We start from the raw sequence: 17,524 nt of genomic DNA, 5'->3' as shown, positions 1-17,524 counted from the left end.
TAATAGATGTCTTATATATTTTGGTGCTCCCTGGTTTGGTGCATATATATTAAGAAGTGTTACGTCTTCTTGATGCAATTTCCCCTTTATCATTATGAAATGTTCATCTTTGTCTCTGGTTACCTTTGTTGTCTTGTATCAGCATGTCAATAATGAGTATGGCTACACCTGCTTTTCTTTGGATATTATTTGCTTGGAGAATCATTTTCTATTCTTTCACTTTGAATCTATTTTTATCCTTGTAGCTTCTATGTGTCTCTTGAAGACAGCATACAGTTGGGTTTTGCTTCTTGATTCAATCTGCTACTCTGTGACTCTTTATTTTTAGTGAGTTCAGTCCATTTATATTTAATGTAATTATTGAGACTTGAGGATTTCCTATTGTCATTTTATATACTGCTTTCTGATATCTTTTTGTCTTATTTGATTCTTCTTTTTTGTTTTTCTGTCATTTGTTTTTGTTTTGTGGTATTCCATACTTGTATCTTCTGTTTCTTCTTTTTTTAAGCTATGTGTTTCAGTAGTGGCATTTTTAGGAGTGGTTACAATTAGGTTATTAAAAGAAAATTATCATATTTATTAGAGTCCATTATCTCATGAGTACTTCTGCACTCCATCCTCCTTTGCTACTGCTGATCTTTATCCTCTCCCCTTTTATATTATTGTTGTTACAGATTATCCTTGTTTTTATTGTGGTTTTGTTAAAAATTTTTACTTGTAGTTTTATTTTGTTTTGTTCTTTGTGTCTGGTTGGATAACCCCCTTTAGTATTTCCTATAGTGGGGGTTTTCTGGTGACAAATTCCCTCAGCTTCTGTATGTCTGTAAATGTTTTCATTTCCTCTTCATATTTGACAAACAGCTTTGATGGATATAGTATTCTTGGCTGGCAGGTCCTCTCTTTCAGTACTTTAAATATTGGGGTCCACTCTCTTCTGGTTTGTAGAATTTCTGCTGAGAAATCTGATGATAGCCTAATAGGCCTTCCTTTATATATTATATTCTTCTCCTTAGCTGCCTTGAGGATTCTTTCTTTGTCATTGATTTGTGATCATTTCATTATGATATGCCTTGAAGTAGGTCTGTTTGGGTTGAGGTAACTCAGCATTCTGTTTGCTTCTTGGATTCGAGGCTCTCGTTCCACAGGCTTGGGAAGTTCTCATTGATTATTTGTTTCAATATGTTCTCCATTCCCTTTTCCCTCTTTTCTTTTTCTAATATAAGCATTATTCTTATACTGCTCTTTCTGACAGAGTCAGACAATTCTTGTAGGGCTTTCTCATTTTTTTTTTTAAAGTTGTGAGTCTCTCTTTTCTTCTTTCTGTAGTATCTCTAGTTGCCTTTCTTCGATGTCACTAATTTTCTTCTCTATATGGCCTATTCTATTAGCTAAGTTTGTTACCTCATTTCTCAGTTCATATATTGAGTTTTTTAAATCTCTGTTTGGTTATTTTGTATAGTTTCAATTTCCTTGAAGTACTCTTTTTATTCATTAAGTTGTTTTTTGAGCTTACTAAATTGCCTTTCAGTGTTTTATTGTATCTTATTGAGTATTTTTAGACCTTCAATTTTGAATTCTCTGTCATTAAGCTGCAAGGCTTCCATGTAATTGAGATTTTTTCTAGAGAGTTTTCACCATCTAACTGAGCTATGTCTGTGTCTTGTATATCCACATTTGACTTCTTTTTTCTTGATGGCATTTGTGAGCGGTATTGTTAATAATCCTAACAAGAGATAACTGAAAATAAAAAAATAAAAATAATACAGTGAAAAAACAAAAATTCAATAAATAATAAGTAAAACAAAAACCTCAGATAATAAAAAGCAGACACTGAGAAAAATTAAAAACAGAAAAAAATGAAGTATAAAACAAGCAAAATGCCACAAAAAGGAGTATATGTCTAAAATACAATAATTTGATGAAAAATGATTTTCAGGTGAGATGGGGAAAAAAAAGAAAAAAGGGTGATAGAAGGAGAGAAGGGAGGGGAGAAAGAAAAGAAGAGAAAGTGACAGAAATGAAACCCTTGCAAAAATCAAAAATGAAAAATATAACAACTAAGGATCATGAAGTTCACATGGGAAAAGGAGAAAGAAAAAAAAGAAAGAAGAGAAAGTGGGATAAAACAGAAAAATAAAAAATAAAAAAAGGAAATATATTTTTCCAGTTTTGAGAGGTAACTGATTCCTTTTCCTGGTAGGAGGTTTGCCTCTATGAGATTCTTGGGTGGAGCTTTGCTGAGGCGTTGCTATCATAATGATGCAGGCAGGGTCGTCACATTAGTAGGAGGGCCTTGTTGTTAGGGCTTTGCAATTTTATGGCTCTAGCAATGGTCGACCAGGAGTCGTCCAGGGCCCTCCACCACGTCCCAACAGAGCAGGGAATCAAGCACCCAGGCACCCCCACCTCTGACAGGAGAGAGCAGCCTGGAGACCCAGCTGAGGGGCATCCGCCACCACCATTCCCACAACAAGGAGAGCAATGCGGACCAGCAGGCTGGGGTGACCCAGTCCAGTCCCTCCTCAGATACTACTCTAAGCACTCAAAGTGCAACTCTGGGCAGGGCAGGGGCTGTGCACCACAAGCTAGTGTCCAAGCTTCAGTAACCATTGCTGCAGAGATCACAGATCAGGGGCATCCCGCCCACATATGCTAAACTCTGCTGGGCAAGCCGGTGCCTGAACTTTGGAGCGGGTGGGGCACAGATCCCAGATCAAGTGCATCTGGCACCACAAAGCTAAACTTGGCGGGTTGGGCAGGCAAACCAAGCACACTCCAGTGCCCCATGGTCTGATCTCCACAAGTTCTTGGGAGCATGCCACAGGCTATGTGTGTGCCCAGCACTTGCAATTGCCCAGTGCCTGCAATCATGAGTGCAGCAGACACCGGGATAGGGCCCTGCTCTGTGTTCTTTGTCGTTGCCCTATCTCAGCTCCTTCCTCCCAGACTCTCCTCTTCTCCCGGCTCCGGCTCTGGTTCTGAGACAAAGCCTGCGCCAACAGTGTTCCCTCCTGCAGGTCCGTTAGGAATGAGAAAGACTCAGTCCTCTGGAATTCTTTTTTCTTCTGTGAGTGGATTCTATCTTTGGCCTGCCTTCTTGCACAATCATACCTTTGTCTATCTGGTATGTGTGTATTTCAGGTTCAACTGGCGTTTTTTCTCTTTACAGTTGTAGAATTTGTTGAAATTTCAAGGGAAAAGATTGGGAGTATCTCTCACACCACCATTTCTCTGACGTCACTCTGTTGATGGTTTCTTTTGCTGTGCAAAAACTTTCTAGCTTCATGTAGTCCCGTTTATTTTTTTTCTTTTATTCCCTTGGCTGAGAAGATATATCCAAAAAAATATTATAAGGAACAAAGTCAAAGAGTTGGCTGCCTATTTTTATTCTGGGAGTTTTATGGTTTGAGAGTCTGTCTTTAATCTATTTAAAGTTTTTTTTTTTTTCTTGCATAAGGTGTAAAAAAGTGTTCTAGTTTACTTTTGTGAATGTATCTGTCCCACTATCCCAACACCATTTGTTAAGTAGACTGTCTTTACCCCATTGTATGTTCTTGCTTCCTTTGTCAAATATTAATTGACAATAAAAATGGGGTTTATTTCGAGGCATTCTATTCCATTGATATATATGTCTGTTTTTATGTCAGTACCATGTTCTTTTGATTATTATGGCCTTGAAATAAGTTTGATATCAGATAGTATGATGCCTCCAACTTTATTCTTCTTTGTCAAGATTGTTGTGGCTATTCAAGGTCTTTTGTGGTTCCAAATAAATTTTATAATTATTTGTTCTAGTTCTGTGAAATATTATGTTGGTATTTTGAAAGGGATTGCATTGAATCTATACATTGCTTAGGGTAGTATGGAAATTTTAACGTTTATTCTTCTTATCCATGACATGGTATACACTACTATTTATTTTTATCTTCTTCAACATCTTTTTTGAAAGTGTTTTGGTTTTCTGAGTACAAGCCTTTTATCTTCTTGGTTAAATTTATTCCTATCTATTTTTTTAAATAAAATTGTACATGGGATTGCTTTCTTAATTTCTTTTTCTGATAGTTGTTATTGGTGTATAAAAATGCAAGCAATTTCTGAATATTAGTTTTGTATCCTGCTATATTACTGAATTCATTTATCAGTTCAAACATTTTTGGGGGGGAAGGATTGAATTTTAGGAGTCTCTACATATATACAATATCATATCATCTACGAATAATGAGAATTTTACTTTTTTCCAATTTGGATACTTTTTATTGATTTTTCTTATCTCATTACTGTGGCTAGGACTTTCAATACTACAGTGGATAAAAGTAGTGAAAGTGGACATCCTTGTCTTATTCCTGATCCTAAGGAAAATACATTTAATTTTTCCTCATTGAGTACAATGTTACCTGTGAGTTTGTCATATGTAGTCTTATTAAGTTGAGATATGTTCTCTCTATTCCCACTTTGCTGAGTTTTTTATTTTTATCATAAATGGATTCTAGATTTTGTCAAATGCTTTTCCTGCAGTTATTGATATGATCATATAATTTTTATCCTTTATTTTTAAGTGTATATCATATTAATTTTTAGATATTGAATCAAACTTGCATCCCAGAAATAATCCCACTTAATCATGGTGTGTGATATTTTTAATGTATTGATGAATTAAGTTTTCTAATATTTTGTTGAGGATTTTTGAATTTATGTTATTAAGGATATTAACTTACACTTTTCTTTTCCTGTATGTGTTTGTCAGGTTTTGGATTCAGAGTAATGTTGGCTTTGTAAAATGAGCTTGGGAGTCTTCCCTTCTGCTGAATTTTTCTGGCATAGTTTGAGAAAGATGGGTGTTAGTTCTTTGAATGTTTGGTAGAATTCATCTGTAAAGTCATCCAGTTCAGGACTTTTGCTTGTTGGAATTTTTTGATTACTACTTCAATTTCAGTAGTTGTAATCCATCTTTGCAGATTTTCTGATTCTTCCTGATTCAGTTGTGGAAGATTGTATTTTTCTAGAAATTTATCCATTTCACTCAGATTGTCCATTTGTTGACATATTGTTGTTTGTAATAGTTTCTTACAATCATTTGTACTTTTGTGATATCAGTTGTTACTTCATTTTCATTTCTGATTTTATTTATTTGGGTTCTCTCTCTTTTGGTCTTGATAAGTCTACTTAATTTATTATTATTATTATTATTTACAGAGATAGAGAGAGAGTCAGAGAGAGGGATAGATAGGGAAAGACAGACAGACAGGAATGGAGAGAGATGAGAAGCATCAATCATTAGTTTTTCGTTGTGACACCTTAGTTGTTTATTGATTGCTTTCTAATATGTGCCTTGACTGTGGGGCTACAGCAGACAGAATAACCCCTTGCTTGAGCCAGCGACCTTGGGTCCAAGTTGGTGAGCTTTTTTTTCTCAAACCAGATGAGCCCGCGCTCAAGCTGGCGACCTCAGGGTCTCAAACCTGGGTCCTCTGCATCACAGTCCGACACCCTATCCACTGCGCCACCGCCTGGTCAGGCTTGATAAGTTTACTTAAAGGTTTGTCAATCTTGTTTATCTTTTCAAAGAACTTCTTTATTTCATTATTTTTTTTGTATTTTAATACTCTATTTTGTTTATTTCTGCTCTGATGCTTATTATTTCCTGTCTTCTATTCACTCTGTGCTTTATTGTTCTTTTCCTAGTTCCATTAAGTTTAAAGTTAGATTACTTATTTGAAATTTTTCTTGTTTCTTTATGTAGGCCTGTTTTGCTATGAATTTCCCTCTTAGAACTGCTTTCCTGTACTCCATCAATTTTTTTTGTTATGTTCTTGTTTTCATTTGTTTAAATGTATCTTTTGATTTCTTCCTGATTACATTGTTAAACCAATATTATTTAATAACATGTTATTTAGCCTCCATGTACTTGTGTATTTTTCAATTTTTTTCTTATGATTTATTTCTTGTGATTAGTTTCTTGTTTCATGCCATTATGGTCAGAGAAGATGGCTGATATAATTTCAGTGTTCTTAAATTTATTAGACTAGTTCTGTGTCCTGACATGTGGTCTATCCTAAAAAAGAGTGTATATTCTGCAACTTTGGGGTAAAATGCTCTGACAATATCAATTAAATCCTTCTAATCTAATGTATCATTAAAGTTGCTGTTTCCTCGATTATTTTCTGTCTTGAAATATCTATTCATTAATGTCAATGGTTTTAAAAATCTCCTACTATGATTGTATTACTGTCAATAATTCCCTTTCTGTTCATCAAGATTCATTTTATATATTTAGGTACTCTTATGTTGGGTGTATAATGTCTACACGGGTTATATCTTCTTGTTGGATTGATCCCTTAACATTATGTAGTACCCTCTTCATCTCTCACTATAGCTTTTGTTTTAAGAATTGTCAAATATAAATGTTGTTATTCCAGCTTTTTAAAATTTCTATTTGTATGATATATCTATTTTCATTCCTTTCCTTTTAATCTGTGTGTAGCTTTCATTCTGAGGTGGGTCTCTTGCAGACTGCATATGTTTTGATTTTGTTTTCTTATTCATTCAGCTACCCAATGTCTTTTGATTGGAGCATTTAAGTTTTTTACATATGAAGTAATTATTGATAAGTACATATTTATTGCCATTTTCTTTTTTATAACTACATTCCTGTTTTATTTTCTTCTTCTTTTTCTTAAAGCAGGTCCTCTAACATTTCTTTAGTACTGGTTTGGTGGTAATGAACTCCTTTAGCATTTTCTTGTCTGAGAAGATCTTTATTTTCTCTTTAATTTTAAATGATAGTCTTGCTGGGTAAAATAGTCTTGGTTGTAGGTCCTTGCTTTTCATCATTTTGAATATTTCATGCCAATCCCTTCTGGCCTGAAACGTTTATGTTGAGAAATCAGGTGACAACTATATTAGAACTCCCTTTTGGGTAACTAATTGTCTTTTTGTTTCTGCTTTTAAGATTCTCTCTGTGTTTAATCTTTGCTATATTAATTATGATGTGTCTTGGTGTGAACCTCTTTGGGTTCATCTTGTTTACAACTCTGGTTTTGTGTGTACTTTTTTTCACTAGGTTAGAAAATTGTTTAGCCATTATTTTCTCAAATTGGTTCTCTCTTCTTCTCCTTGTGCTATTCCTAGGGTACAGGTGTCGTTACACTTCATATTGTTCCAAAGTTCCCTTAAATTATCCTCATTTTTGAAATTCTTTTTATTTTTGCTGCTGTGATTGGGTGTTTTCTGCTACTTTGTTTTTCAAAGCAGTGTTTTAATCCTTTACTTCATCCAACCTGTTTATTCCTTCTAATGTATTCTTCATTTAAGATATTGTGTTCTACACAAGTGACTGGTTCTTTTTCATGTGTTTTTTAAAGATTTTATTTATTGATTTTTGGACAGGCAGGGGGGAAGAAGCAGGAAGCATCTACTTGTAGTAGTTGCTTCCTGTATGTGTCTTGACCGGGCAAGCCCAGGGGTTTGAACCAGCAACCTCAGTGTTTCAGGTTGATGCTTTATCCACTGCATCACTACAGATCAGGCTTCCTTTTCATGGTTTCTGTGTCCTCTTGCATGCTATTGAAGTTCTCAGTAAGTTCCTTGAAGTTCTCATGAAGTTCTGTGTGCATCCTTATAACCATTTTTTTGAACTCTATATCTGGCAAATTGTTTACCTCTATTTCATTTAGCTCTTTTTTTCTGGAGATGTCTCCTGTTCTTTTATTCGGGGCATGTTTTTTTGTCTCACAATTTTGTCTGCCTCTTTGTGTTTGTTTCTATGCATTATATGTATCTCCTATATCTCCCACTTTTGGTGGGGTGGCTTTATATAGTAGGTTTACTGTGGCACTAAGTATGCAGTCTCCTGATCCCTGTGCTGAGTACTCCAGGAATGACCTTTGTGTGGGTTATGTGGGCCATATTGTTGTAACTTAGTCTTGATTTCTCTTGGTCTGTTTGTTTTTGGGTTCAATCCTTAGGCTTGCTGGCTGTGCAGATTTACCCTGACTATAGTGTATGAGGCTGTGCTGATGCTGACCATATAAAGAGGAATTAAAGTCAGCAGGGTCTGGTGCCTTCAAAAATCTCCCTTTGGATATGTTGCTTGTGAAGCTAATTGGGTCCTGCTCTGATGTAGTCTGAAGCTGTGTGTGTTGGTTCTGGGGCCTCTTGGCAAAAACTCTGGTGTAAATCAATGTCAGATGTTGCCTGTGACTGGCTGTTGGCAACCTGTTTGGAGCTACAAGGTGACCCAAAGTTTGTGGCTGCCTCTACTAGGCTTTGTTGTGGTTGGGAAGAATCAAGCTGCACACCAATGAAGGTTTCCAACAGCACTGGACCCAGGGTTGTCAGCAGAAGGCCTATGGCACCCCAGATCCACCTCTGCTTTCCTATTCCCACTGGCTGTCTGTAAGGCTCAGTTATTGAAATAGCCTTTGGTGGTACTTGAGTTATATGATGTATGTTCTCAGTGAGCCACCAGGTAGGGGCAAGTGGTGTTCACCAGATTGATACAAATTCAAACAAAGTGCCAGTTCAACAAAGAGGCCACTTAGCAAAAATACCAGGGTATACCAAGTTTAGTTACCTCTACCAAGTGCCCGCAGACCTTTGTGTTGGGGCAGGTACTCAGGGATTTAGCAGGATGAGGGCAGCACAGTTTATCAGGCCCAAACAAACCAAGATTTGGCCATGTGAAAGGCAGGCTTTGCACTAGTCAGGTTTGTGATGGATAAATGACCCTATCTTCGTGCCCACATAACTCAGTCTGTTGTGGATTATGCCAAGAGTCTGAGCCCAGTTGGATGGGCAGCCAGATGTCTGGAGGGTGGAGCTCATTGATTTCCCATGAAGGGGAGGTGCTAGTCAGGCTTGGGGAATAGGAGAGGAGTGGTTCCCTACCCAGAGACAGACAAATCAGCCTGTTTTGGAGTCTGCCCAGATGTCCTAGGGAGTCTTGTGCTTGGCAGGGCAAGGCCACCAGGCACTGGGAAAGTGGGGCAGTTGGCTATTGGGAGCCCAGAGGTTGGGAATAGAGTATCTCCCATAAGGGGGAAGGATTGGTCAGGTTTTTGGGATATGGGAATGTCTCTCATCCCAAAGCCACACAACCAGTCACTGACCTTCTACCCCACTCCAAGTCTCCCTGGAATTTTACACCTCAGCCTTGGCCACTGACTCCTCAGTAGGGTGCAAGCTCTGTAGGTTGTGGTGACAAAGAGTTTATAGGGTGGGGTTACTGTTTCCCCCCATGCTGATGCCACAAGGAGAAGAGTGATCTACCTAAGAAAGATTATATTTGCAGTATTGGAGAATGACTCAGCACAGTTATCCTGGCAGCTGTCTATTCCATTCTCTCCCCAGAGCCACTAACCCCCGTCTCTTCTCCCACACTCTAGTTTTCTTGGTCTTCCACCTGCTGGAGCCCAGGGTATCTGTGAATGGGATTTTGTACATTGCACCATTAAAAGGGGGCCAGTGTCTCTAGCAGACTTTTTTCTCTCCCTGATAGACAAAAACCACACTGGTTTTCACAGCCAGATATTATGTGGGTACCTTTTTCCAGCTCTGGTGCTCTGGGCTGGGGACCCTGGTGTGGGGTTGATACCCTGTGCTCTTCAAAGGGAAGCTTTGTAGCCGAGACATCTCTCTGGAATCTCAGATGGGGCATGTGGGAGCAGGGCCAACCCTGTTCACATCTCTGTCCTTCCTACCAGTCTCAATATGGCTTCTGTCAATCCCTGGTTATAAGACTTCTGCTCAGGTAATCTCAAGGGAGGTTGATTGTTCTACATTTTAGTTGTAATTCCAGTTTGACCTTGATAGGAGGTGAGTGTACCTTCTACCTACTCTGCTGCCACCTTGGCTTTCCTCTTTCCTTCAATTTTAATGATAGCCTGGTTGTAGGTCTTTGTTTTTCATTACTTTGAATTTTTTGTGTCAATCTTTCGTGGCTTACAAAGTTGCTATTGAGAATTCCCTTGGATGTTCCTTTGTAGGTCACTAACTGCTTTTTTTTCGCTGCTTTTAAATTTTTCTCTTTGTCTTTAACCTCTGCCATTTTAATTATGATGTGTCTTGGTTTGGGTTCATTGGGTTCAACTTGAGATTTTTTGTGTTTCCTGGACTTGTATGTCCATTTTTCTGTGCGAGGTTAGGGAAATTTTCAGTCATTATTTCTTCAAATAGTTTCTCAATCCCTTGCTCTCTCTCTCTCTTCTCTTTCTGGTACCCCTATGTAATAAATATTGTTATGCTAGGTGTTGTCTTAAAAGTCCCTTAAACTATCCTCTTTTTACTTCTTTTCATGTAATTATCTTTTTTTTTTAATTATTTTTTCTTTTTGCTGTTGAGATTGGTTGTTTTCTACCATCCTTCCTTCCAAATTGCTGATTCAGTCATCTGCTTCATTTTATCTGCTGCTGATTCTTTCTAGTTATTCTTCATTTCAGTATGGTAGTCTTTATTTCTGGCAGATTCTTTTTTCTATGTGCTGTTGTAAGCTTATTATCTATTTGTGTGAAGTTCTCACTGAGTTTCTCTATTCTTCCCCTAAGTTCCTTGAGCATTTTTATAACCACTGTTTTGAATTCATTATCTGGTAGATTGCTTGCCTCCATTTTGTTTCACTCTTTTTCTAGGCTTTTCTCCTGTTTTTTCACTTGGGAAATGTTTCATTTCCTTCTCATTTTGGCTGCCTCTCTGTGTTTGTTTTAATAAATCAGGTAGATCTGCTATGCCTACTTGTCTTGGCAGAGTGGCTAACTTTGGTGTCCTCCATGTGTTCACTGCACAACTCCATGAACCCCTGAGCTAGGTGCTCCATCCAGAACTGTATCTGGTGTAAGCTGTGTGTGCCTACCTGCTGTAGTTGAGTCTTGATTGCTGTTGGCAAGTCAGTGAGTTGGGTTGCCCTTCATGCTGACTGGCTGTGGGGATTGGCCATAACCACAGCATTATAAGCTGCTGGGTGAGGTCACTCTGCAGAGCAGCCTTTTGCCACGTAAAGTTCTGTTTCCTACTGAGACCACATTTTCTGTGTGCCATTGGAGCTCAGTAAGGGTGCTCAGTTGTGGTCTGATGCCAGCCACTGGATGTGTTGGTTCTGGGGCTTCTTGGGAGGAATGCCAGCTCAGGCCAATGTCAGTCTCTGCCTGTGACTGACCTGGGCCACCTGGTATAAGCTACAAAGATGCCTTGGCTGTTCTTTCCCTGTGCTGCCCTGGAGGTGTGTAGACAAGACCATGCATTGAATCAAACCAAGGCTGGTGGCCCCAGTAAATGACCTGGGGCCACTCAACAATAGACACAGTCCTGGAAGAGCCTCTGGCCATGCAGGATTTTGGTGGGATGGGGTCTCAGGGAGTAATCGGGGTAAGGTGAGTGGTGTTCACATGTTAACACAGACTCAGATTTGGTGCCAGTGTCGAGCATGGGGCCGGGCATTCGTCAAAAGGTACCCTCTTCCTGTGGCCTGCTCATCTCTCAGAGTTTCTAAGATGGGCAGGCAGGCTGAGGCTGAGGCTGGCTTCCCATGACTGTGAGAGCTCCTGGAGACGCTCTGCCCAAGTCCAGCGGCCAGCTCCAGAGAGAACGATGGTGGCTAGAGAGCTGCGTGGGGCGGGGGTCTTGGGGAGTCATCATGTAGGGCACACAGTGTTCTCCAGGTTCGTTCAGAGTCAGATCTGGTGGCCTCTTATGCCCTCAGGACTTGCGGGAGGAGAGCTCCACACAGGGACAATTGCAGCTGTCTCTTCACCCCTCTCCCAGAAGCCAAACAATTCTGCCTCTACCTGTAAATCTCGTTTGTCCCTCCTGCCACTGCACCTCTGCTGGAGCTCAGGGCAAGTGCCTGTGAGCAGGGGCATCTGTGCGTGGCCCCTTAAAGGGGATGACTATATTTCCAAAAACCTCGGTCTCACCCAGACAGAAAGAATCACCGCTGATTTTCACATCCAGCTGTTGTGGGGGCTACTCTTCCCAGCAATGGTGCTCTGGGCCCAGGAGCCTGGTGTGTGGGCCTGGACTCCTTACTCCTCTGCAGCCAAGATGTCCCTCCCAATTCTCAACTGCCACATGTGGGTGTGGGACTAGCCTGCTCTGACATGACTTATTCTTTATATCTTTAGTTATAGGACTTCTGTTCAATTCACCTTCAGGTGGTTCTCCAGGTTGGTTGTTCTGTAATTTAGTTGTCACTGTGATGTGGTCCTGGGAGGAGGCACTCATGGCATCTACCTACTCTGCCATCTGGACTGAAATCCCCCAGACTCCACTCACCGTTCTTGCTGAATTAACTAAATCCTCTCCGACAATCCAGACACCTGTCTTTTCGTGAGCTGTCCTGGCTCTTAATAACATGTGACCTTCCCATCTTTGAAACTGTCTCTTCAGCTTGCCAACTCTTCTGCAGTCCTTATGGTTTTTATGAAGGTGTTCTGCATCGGAAGGCCCAGAGTAGTACCAAGATTAAATTGAAAAAAAGTGTTGAAGGCAAACAATTTTTGTTCCCTAATTTGAATACTTGAAAATAGTTTAATCCTCTATTTTTTCCTAAATATAAATGCTAGCCCCAAGTAAGGTGGATATGCAGGGAGGGTGGGGAGGTACTGTATCTTTTTCTGTATCCCTCTCAGTGTCTCCAATAGAATAAGGCATAAAGTAGATATTGAGTAGGGCGGGTTAACCAATTTGAGGAAGAAGAAATCACGCCCCCTTCACCAATTGTGATAAGGTGTTGACATTCCTTTCCTGGATGCTGGCTTCTCACACGGCTTAGGGCAACTTCCTCACTTCCGTAAAAGCTTGGGAACATCTGTGGCAAGTCCCTTCCCTGCGATTTCTAGCTTGTGCAAGCGACAGAGTTGACACTGGCAAGCTGCCCGCTGGATGGTGTCTTTCCCACCAGTGGTTCTTCCCACTGCCTGGATCAGGGCCACTTCCACGTATGTGGGCTGAGCCCTGTCTCACAGCAGTGGGCTCCCTTTTGCATGGGACCAAGTTCCTCAGAAAACTGAATGAATGAGTCTGCAGTTGGCTCAAGTTGGCCCACCCAGTCTTTTTCTTGTCATTGTTGCCAAAGCCCTGGCACATGTTCATTTAGGGGCTGTGTTGAGAGGGACAGGCTAATTCACAGGTCTGACATATGATTGCAGATAGGAAAACATCTACACAACAAAGAAGGGGGAAAATAATGGTCTGTCTTAAAATAAACACATAGAGAAAAGTAGCTATAAATTATTCACCAGGGTGGTAGTTCATAGCTTAAAATGGTGTAGTGTGTAAGAGTTTTTTACGATATCTTAATGTGCCCAGGAATGTAATTATATTTGGGGAGCTGAAAACATGCACAATTTTGAAACCACAAGAAGGTGATATTTAAAAAGCATTCTTCAAATGTGAGCACATGCTGAACTGATTAGCATCTGGGTACCAAAAACAGCCATTATTTTTTTTTAGCTAACCTGTAGAAAGACCCTCACAGAGATGAACAAGTTACTTTCTGATGTCTAAATCTAAGGCAGATGAGAATTCTAATGCAGACACACACACACACACAAACACAAATCATTAAAGGGTATAATAAGCAACAATCATATAATTTTTTCAAACATTAATTTCATTATGCAATAAAAGTGCAGAGGAGGGAACTGTTCTGAGGTTAGTGTGGGACTTGATGTGTCCCGATAGTACTTGCAGATGATGACCGACGTTTCTGTGGTAATAGCCTCAGACACACCTCACTTTACATTCACATACACTATCTCTTGTAATGTTGTATGTCCCTACAGGAGCCTAAGTAATTCATCAAAGAGGATGCCTGGATGTTCCAGTCTGTCACACACTGCTTCCTGCTGGCATGTTACAGTGGTCAGCACTGCCTCCACCAGTGGTTCTCAACCTTTCTAATGCCGTGACCTGTAATACAGTTCCTCATGTTGCAGTGATCCCCAAACCAAAAAATAATTTTGGTGGCTACTCCATAACTATAATTTTGCTATAGTTATAATTCGGAATGTAAATACCTGATATGCATTATGTATTTTCCAATGGCTTTAGGCGACCCCGCTGGGGTCGCGACCCACAGGTTGAGAACCACTGGCCTACACACACCTGGGCCAGACACAGACATCTGAATAACCCTGACAACTTCAGCAGGGTTGGTGGTTGCCGGGGTGTGGGAAAGGGGGAGGCAGAGCAATATTGGTTCATGAATAAGGGGCTTTATTTTGCAGGGACTAAAATGTTCTGGAACAAGATGAAGGCACAAACAACTGTGAGTGCACTAAATGCCACAGAATTGTTTACTTTCACAAGACAAACTGTGTTGTGGAAATTTTTCCATAATAAATGATTATTATTATTTTTTAAGAATTCAGAGGAAAGCCCTGGCCGGTTGGCTCAGTGGTAGAGCATCAGCCTGGAGTACAGGAGTCCCAGGTTCGATTCCCGGCCAGGGCACACAGGAGAGGTGCCCATCTGCTTCTCCACCCCTCTCCCTCTCCTTCCTCTCTGTCTCTCTCTTCCCCTCCCTCAGCCAAGGCTCCATTGGAGCAGAGTTGGCCCGGGCGCTGAGGATGGCTCCATGGCCTCTGCCTCAGGCGCTAGAATGGCTCTGGTTGCAACAGAGCAATGCCCAAGATGGGCAGAGCATCACTCCCTGGTGGGCATGCCAGGTGGATCCTGGTCGGACGCATGCGGGAGTCTGACTGCCTCCCCGTTTCCAACTTCAGAAAAATACAACAAACAAACAAACAAACAAAAAGAATTCAAAGGAGACAACCCCACAGAATCTGAAGAGAGTTATGCAAACCATCGAGACAAAGGTAGGATTCTAAAGGCACTGTTTTGCAGATTGGAATGTTCTAGAATGTGCTAGAATGTCGAGCCTTGCAGACTGGCAGGCACAGAGGAGACCATGCTGCAGGGAAAGGACTGCAGTTTGCAACAGCACCATCAGGAGCATAAATACATAAAAAAGGAAATAAAAAAATGAGGAAACTAGAAAGGACTCTGAAAACTGTAATTACCTTCTACTTCACAGCCCAGCAGCTCCATCCGCAGCCCTAGTCCGCTGTGAGCGGCTCTCTCAGGGTAGATTCTGATGAATCGTGTGGCAAGCGGTTGAAAAGTCCGTAGTTCAGGTGTATCATAGTTGCTATTGCCTTCAAAGGACTGTGAAGTACAAAAAAAACCACAAAACCAAAACACAACAAAACAAAAAACAGTTATCATCAGACCTCCCTTTCAGAAGAAGAGTCTCTTCTCTGGATTCTTATGAGGGCAGAGAAACAGAGCTCATTCTACCACTTGGTAAATGTCTGATATTCAGTGGTGGGATTCAGCCAGTTTGCACTGAGTAGGCAGAACCTATACCTAATTCTTTATTGAGTTGGGCAAACTGGTTATCAAAATGGCACTTGTAATCAGGGTTCTCTCTAAGGTGGGCACTTGGGCAGCTGCCCAATGTGGAAATCATGAATTTATATTTCTTACTCTTTTTTTTTTTTTTTTTACAGAGACAGAGAGAGAGTAAGAGAGAGAGGGATAGACAGGAACAGACAGACAGGAACGGAGAGATGAGAAGCATCAATTAGTTTTTTTGTTTTTTTTTTCATTTTTCTGAAGCTGGAAACAGGGAGAGACAGTCAGACAGACTCCCGCATGCGCCCGACCGGGATCCACCCGGCACGCCCACCATGGGGCGATGCTCTGCCCATCCTGGGCGTCGCCATGTTGCGACCAGAGCCACTCTAGCGCCTGGGGCAGAGGCCAAGGAGCCATCCCCAGCGCCCGGGCCATCTTTGCTCCAATGGAGCCTCAGCTGTGGGAGGGGAAGAGAGAGACAGAGAGGAAAGTGCGGCGGAGGGGTGGAGAAGCAAATGGGCGCTTCTCCTGTGTGCCCTGGCCGGGAATCGAACCCGGGTCCTCCGCACGCTAGGCTGACGCTCTACCGCTGAGCCAACTGGCCAGGGCTCAATTAGTTTTTTGTTGTGCATTGCGACACCTTAGTTATTCATTGATTGCTTTCTCATATGTGCCTTGACTGTGGGCCTTCAGCAGACCGAGAAACCCCTTGCTCGAGCCAGTGACCTTGGGTCCAAGCTGGTGAGCTTTGCTCAAACCAGATGAGCCCGTGCTCAAGCTGGCAACCTCGGGGCCTCAAACCTGGGTCCTTGGCATCCCAGTCTGATGCTCCATCCACTGCGCCACTACCTGGTCAGCCTCTTACTCTTTTTTTAATGTTCCTCTGTGTAACAGTATATTCTAAACGCCCACAGAAATGTTCATTCTGTCCACAGGTGAAAAAAATTGCAAGTGGGACAATCAAGAAGCAATATGGAAATACCTTAAATAACAGTTTTATTGTTTTTGTCAGGTATTATTTAATGTTTTTTTTATTCATATTTTGAAAGTCTTTCTTATAATCTAGTTCTGTGTACCTCTCTTATTGTTCTTATTTAAGTATTAAATGCACAAAATAATAAACTACCTTTTGGCATATCTTTTTTTTTATACTTAGAACGATCATTAGGGCAGAGAACCGGTTGTTAAATTATTTGAACCTCACCGTTGCTGACATTCCTTTTATACCTGAAAAGGAAAGGACAATGAAAATTTCTCTAAGAAGGGATGGATGTCATTTTTCAGAAACCAAGGTACACACAGAGGCAGCCGACACTGGATGCTTTTAATGAGATAGTTTTTAAATTCTGTGCTGATGGATCTGGGAGAAGTGACACTTTCATTGCTTCCTTGAGGAGGAGGACAATGACTCAGAAAGAGAACTCGCTGATTTTCAGGGCTTAGCGTAGACCCCACATTTTCAGTAGCTGCTCTTGTTACATTCTCTTCAATGAGTGGTGGTGGGGGGTCTCACTAGAACAGGGGTCAATTAAATTGCAGAAGTAGGATAGAGTCAATTTAATGCTGTGCAAACACGGTTGGCTCAAGAAGTTGGGTGATTCCAATCCCTTGAAATTGCTGTTTGCCTATGCAGTTCTACCACAGGGAGGTGGTTGTAGATAAAGACGGGCCTTCTTATCTCAAGAAGGGAACCAGAGCCCTGTCTGTGAGGTGACATTCTGATGCCTGGCTGCTTTGCCCCTCTCTGTCCACCTCATTCCTCACTAGGAGTCCCTGTGACCTGTTTCGGGAGCCAGGCTACCCACTGCTCATGATGCTGCTGTATTCTTTTAGTTTTTTCTTTTCTCTTTTTCATATGGACAGGAAGGTCAAATTCCTTGTGCGGAATCTTAAGCAAATGGAGCAATGACAGTAGCTGTTTTCCTTTTCAAGAAATGGGGAAGCCTCCCTACAGCTTTGTCTCTCAACACCACCATTTGCCCAGTCCAGAATGGGAGAAGGGGTGGGTGTTTAGAAAAATCAAACTGCCTTGTACTTTAGTGTGGCCTTTTGTATATCAAACATTCTGTGATGTTTACTGGTGAAAGGTGTTGTTCCAAGTGCATTTAGTCCTCAACGCAACTCCATGAGGCAGGTTCTATGACAACCTTCATTTTACAGAAGAGCCACAGAG

At 41.0% G+C, this 17,524-nt stretch overlaps 1 protein-coding gene across 8 annotated transcripts in view; it reads right to left on the bottom strand.

Annotated features, from left to right (window-relative positions):
* The window catches only part of NRP1 (neuropilin 1), a 177,508-nt gene that overhangs the window by 43,723 nt on the left and 116,261 nt on the right, over positions 1–17,524 (bottom strand). For all 8 annotated transcript variants that reach the window (XM_066387487.1, XM_066387495.1, XM_066387490.1 and 5 more), the window contains one exon: positions 15,015–15,159. In XM_066387487.1, coding sequence (XP_066243584.1) covers positions 15,015–15,159 — 145 coding nt within the window. The remainder of the gene's footprint in view (positions 1–15,014; positions 15,160–17,524) is intronic.

The sequence above is a fragment of the Saccopteryx leptura genome, chromosome 5 (assembly GCF_036850995.1).
Source record: "Saccopteryx leptura isolate mSacLep1 chromosome 5, mSacLep1_pri_phased_curated, whole genome shotgun sequence".
NCBI classification, from domain to species: domain Eukaryota; kingdom Metazoa; phylum Chordata; class Mammalia; order Chiroptera; family Emballonuridae; genus Saccopteryx; species Saccopteryx leptura.
This window is presented reverse-complemented; position numbering and strand designations above follow the sequence as displayed.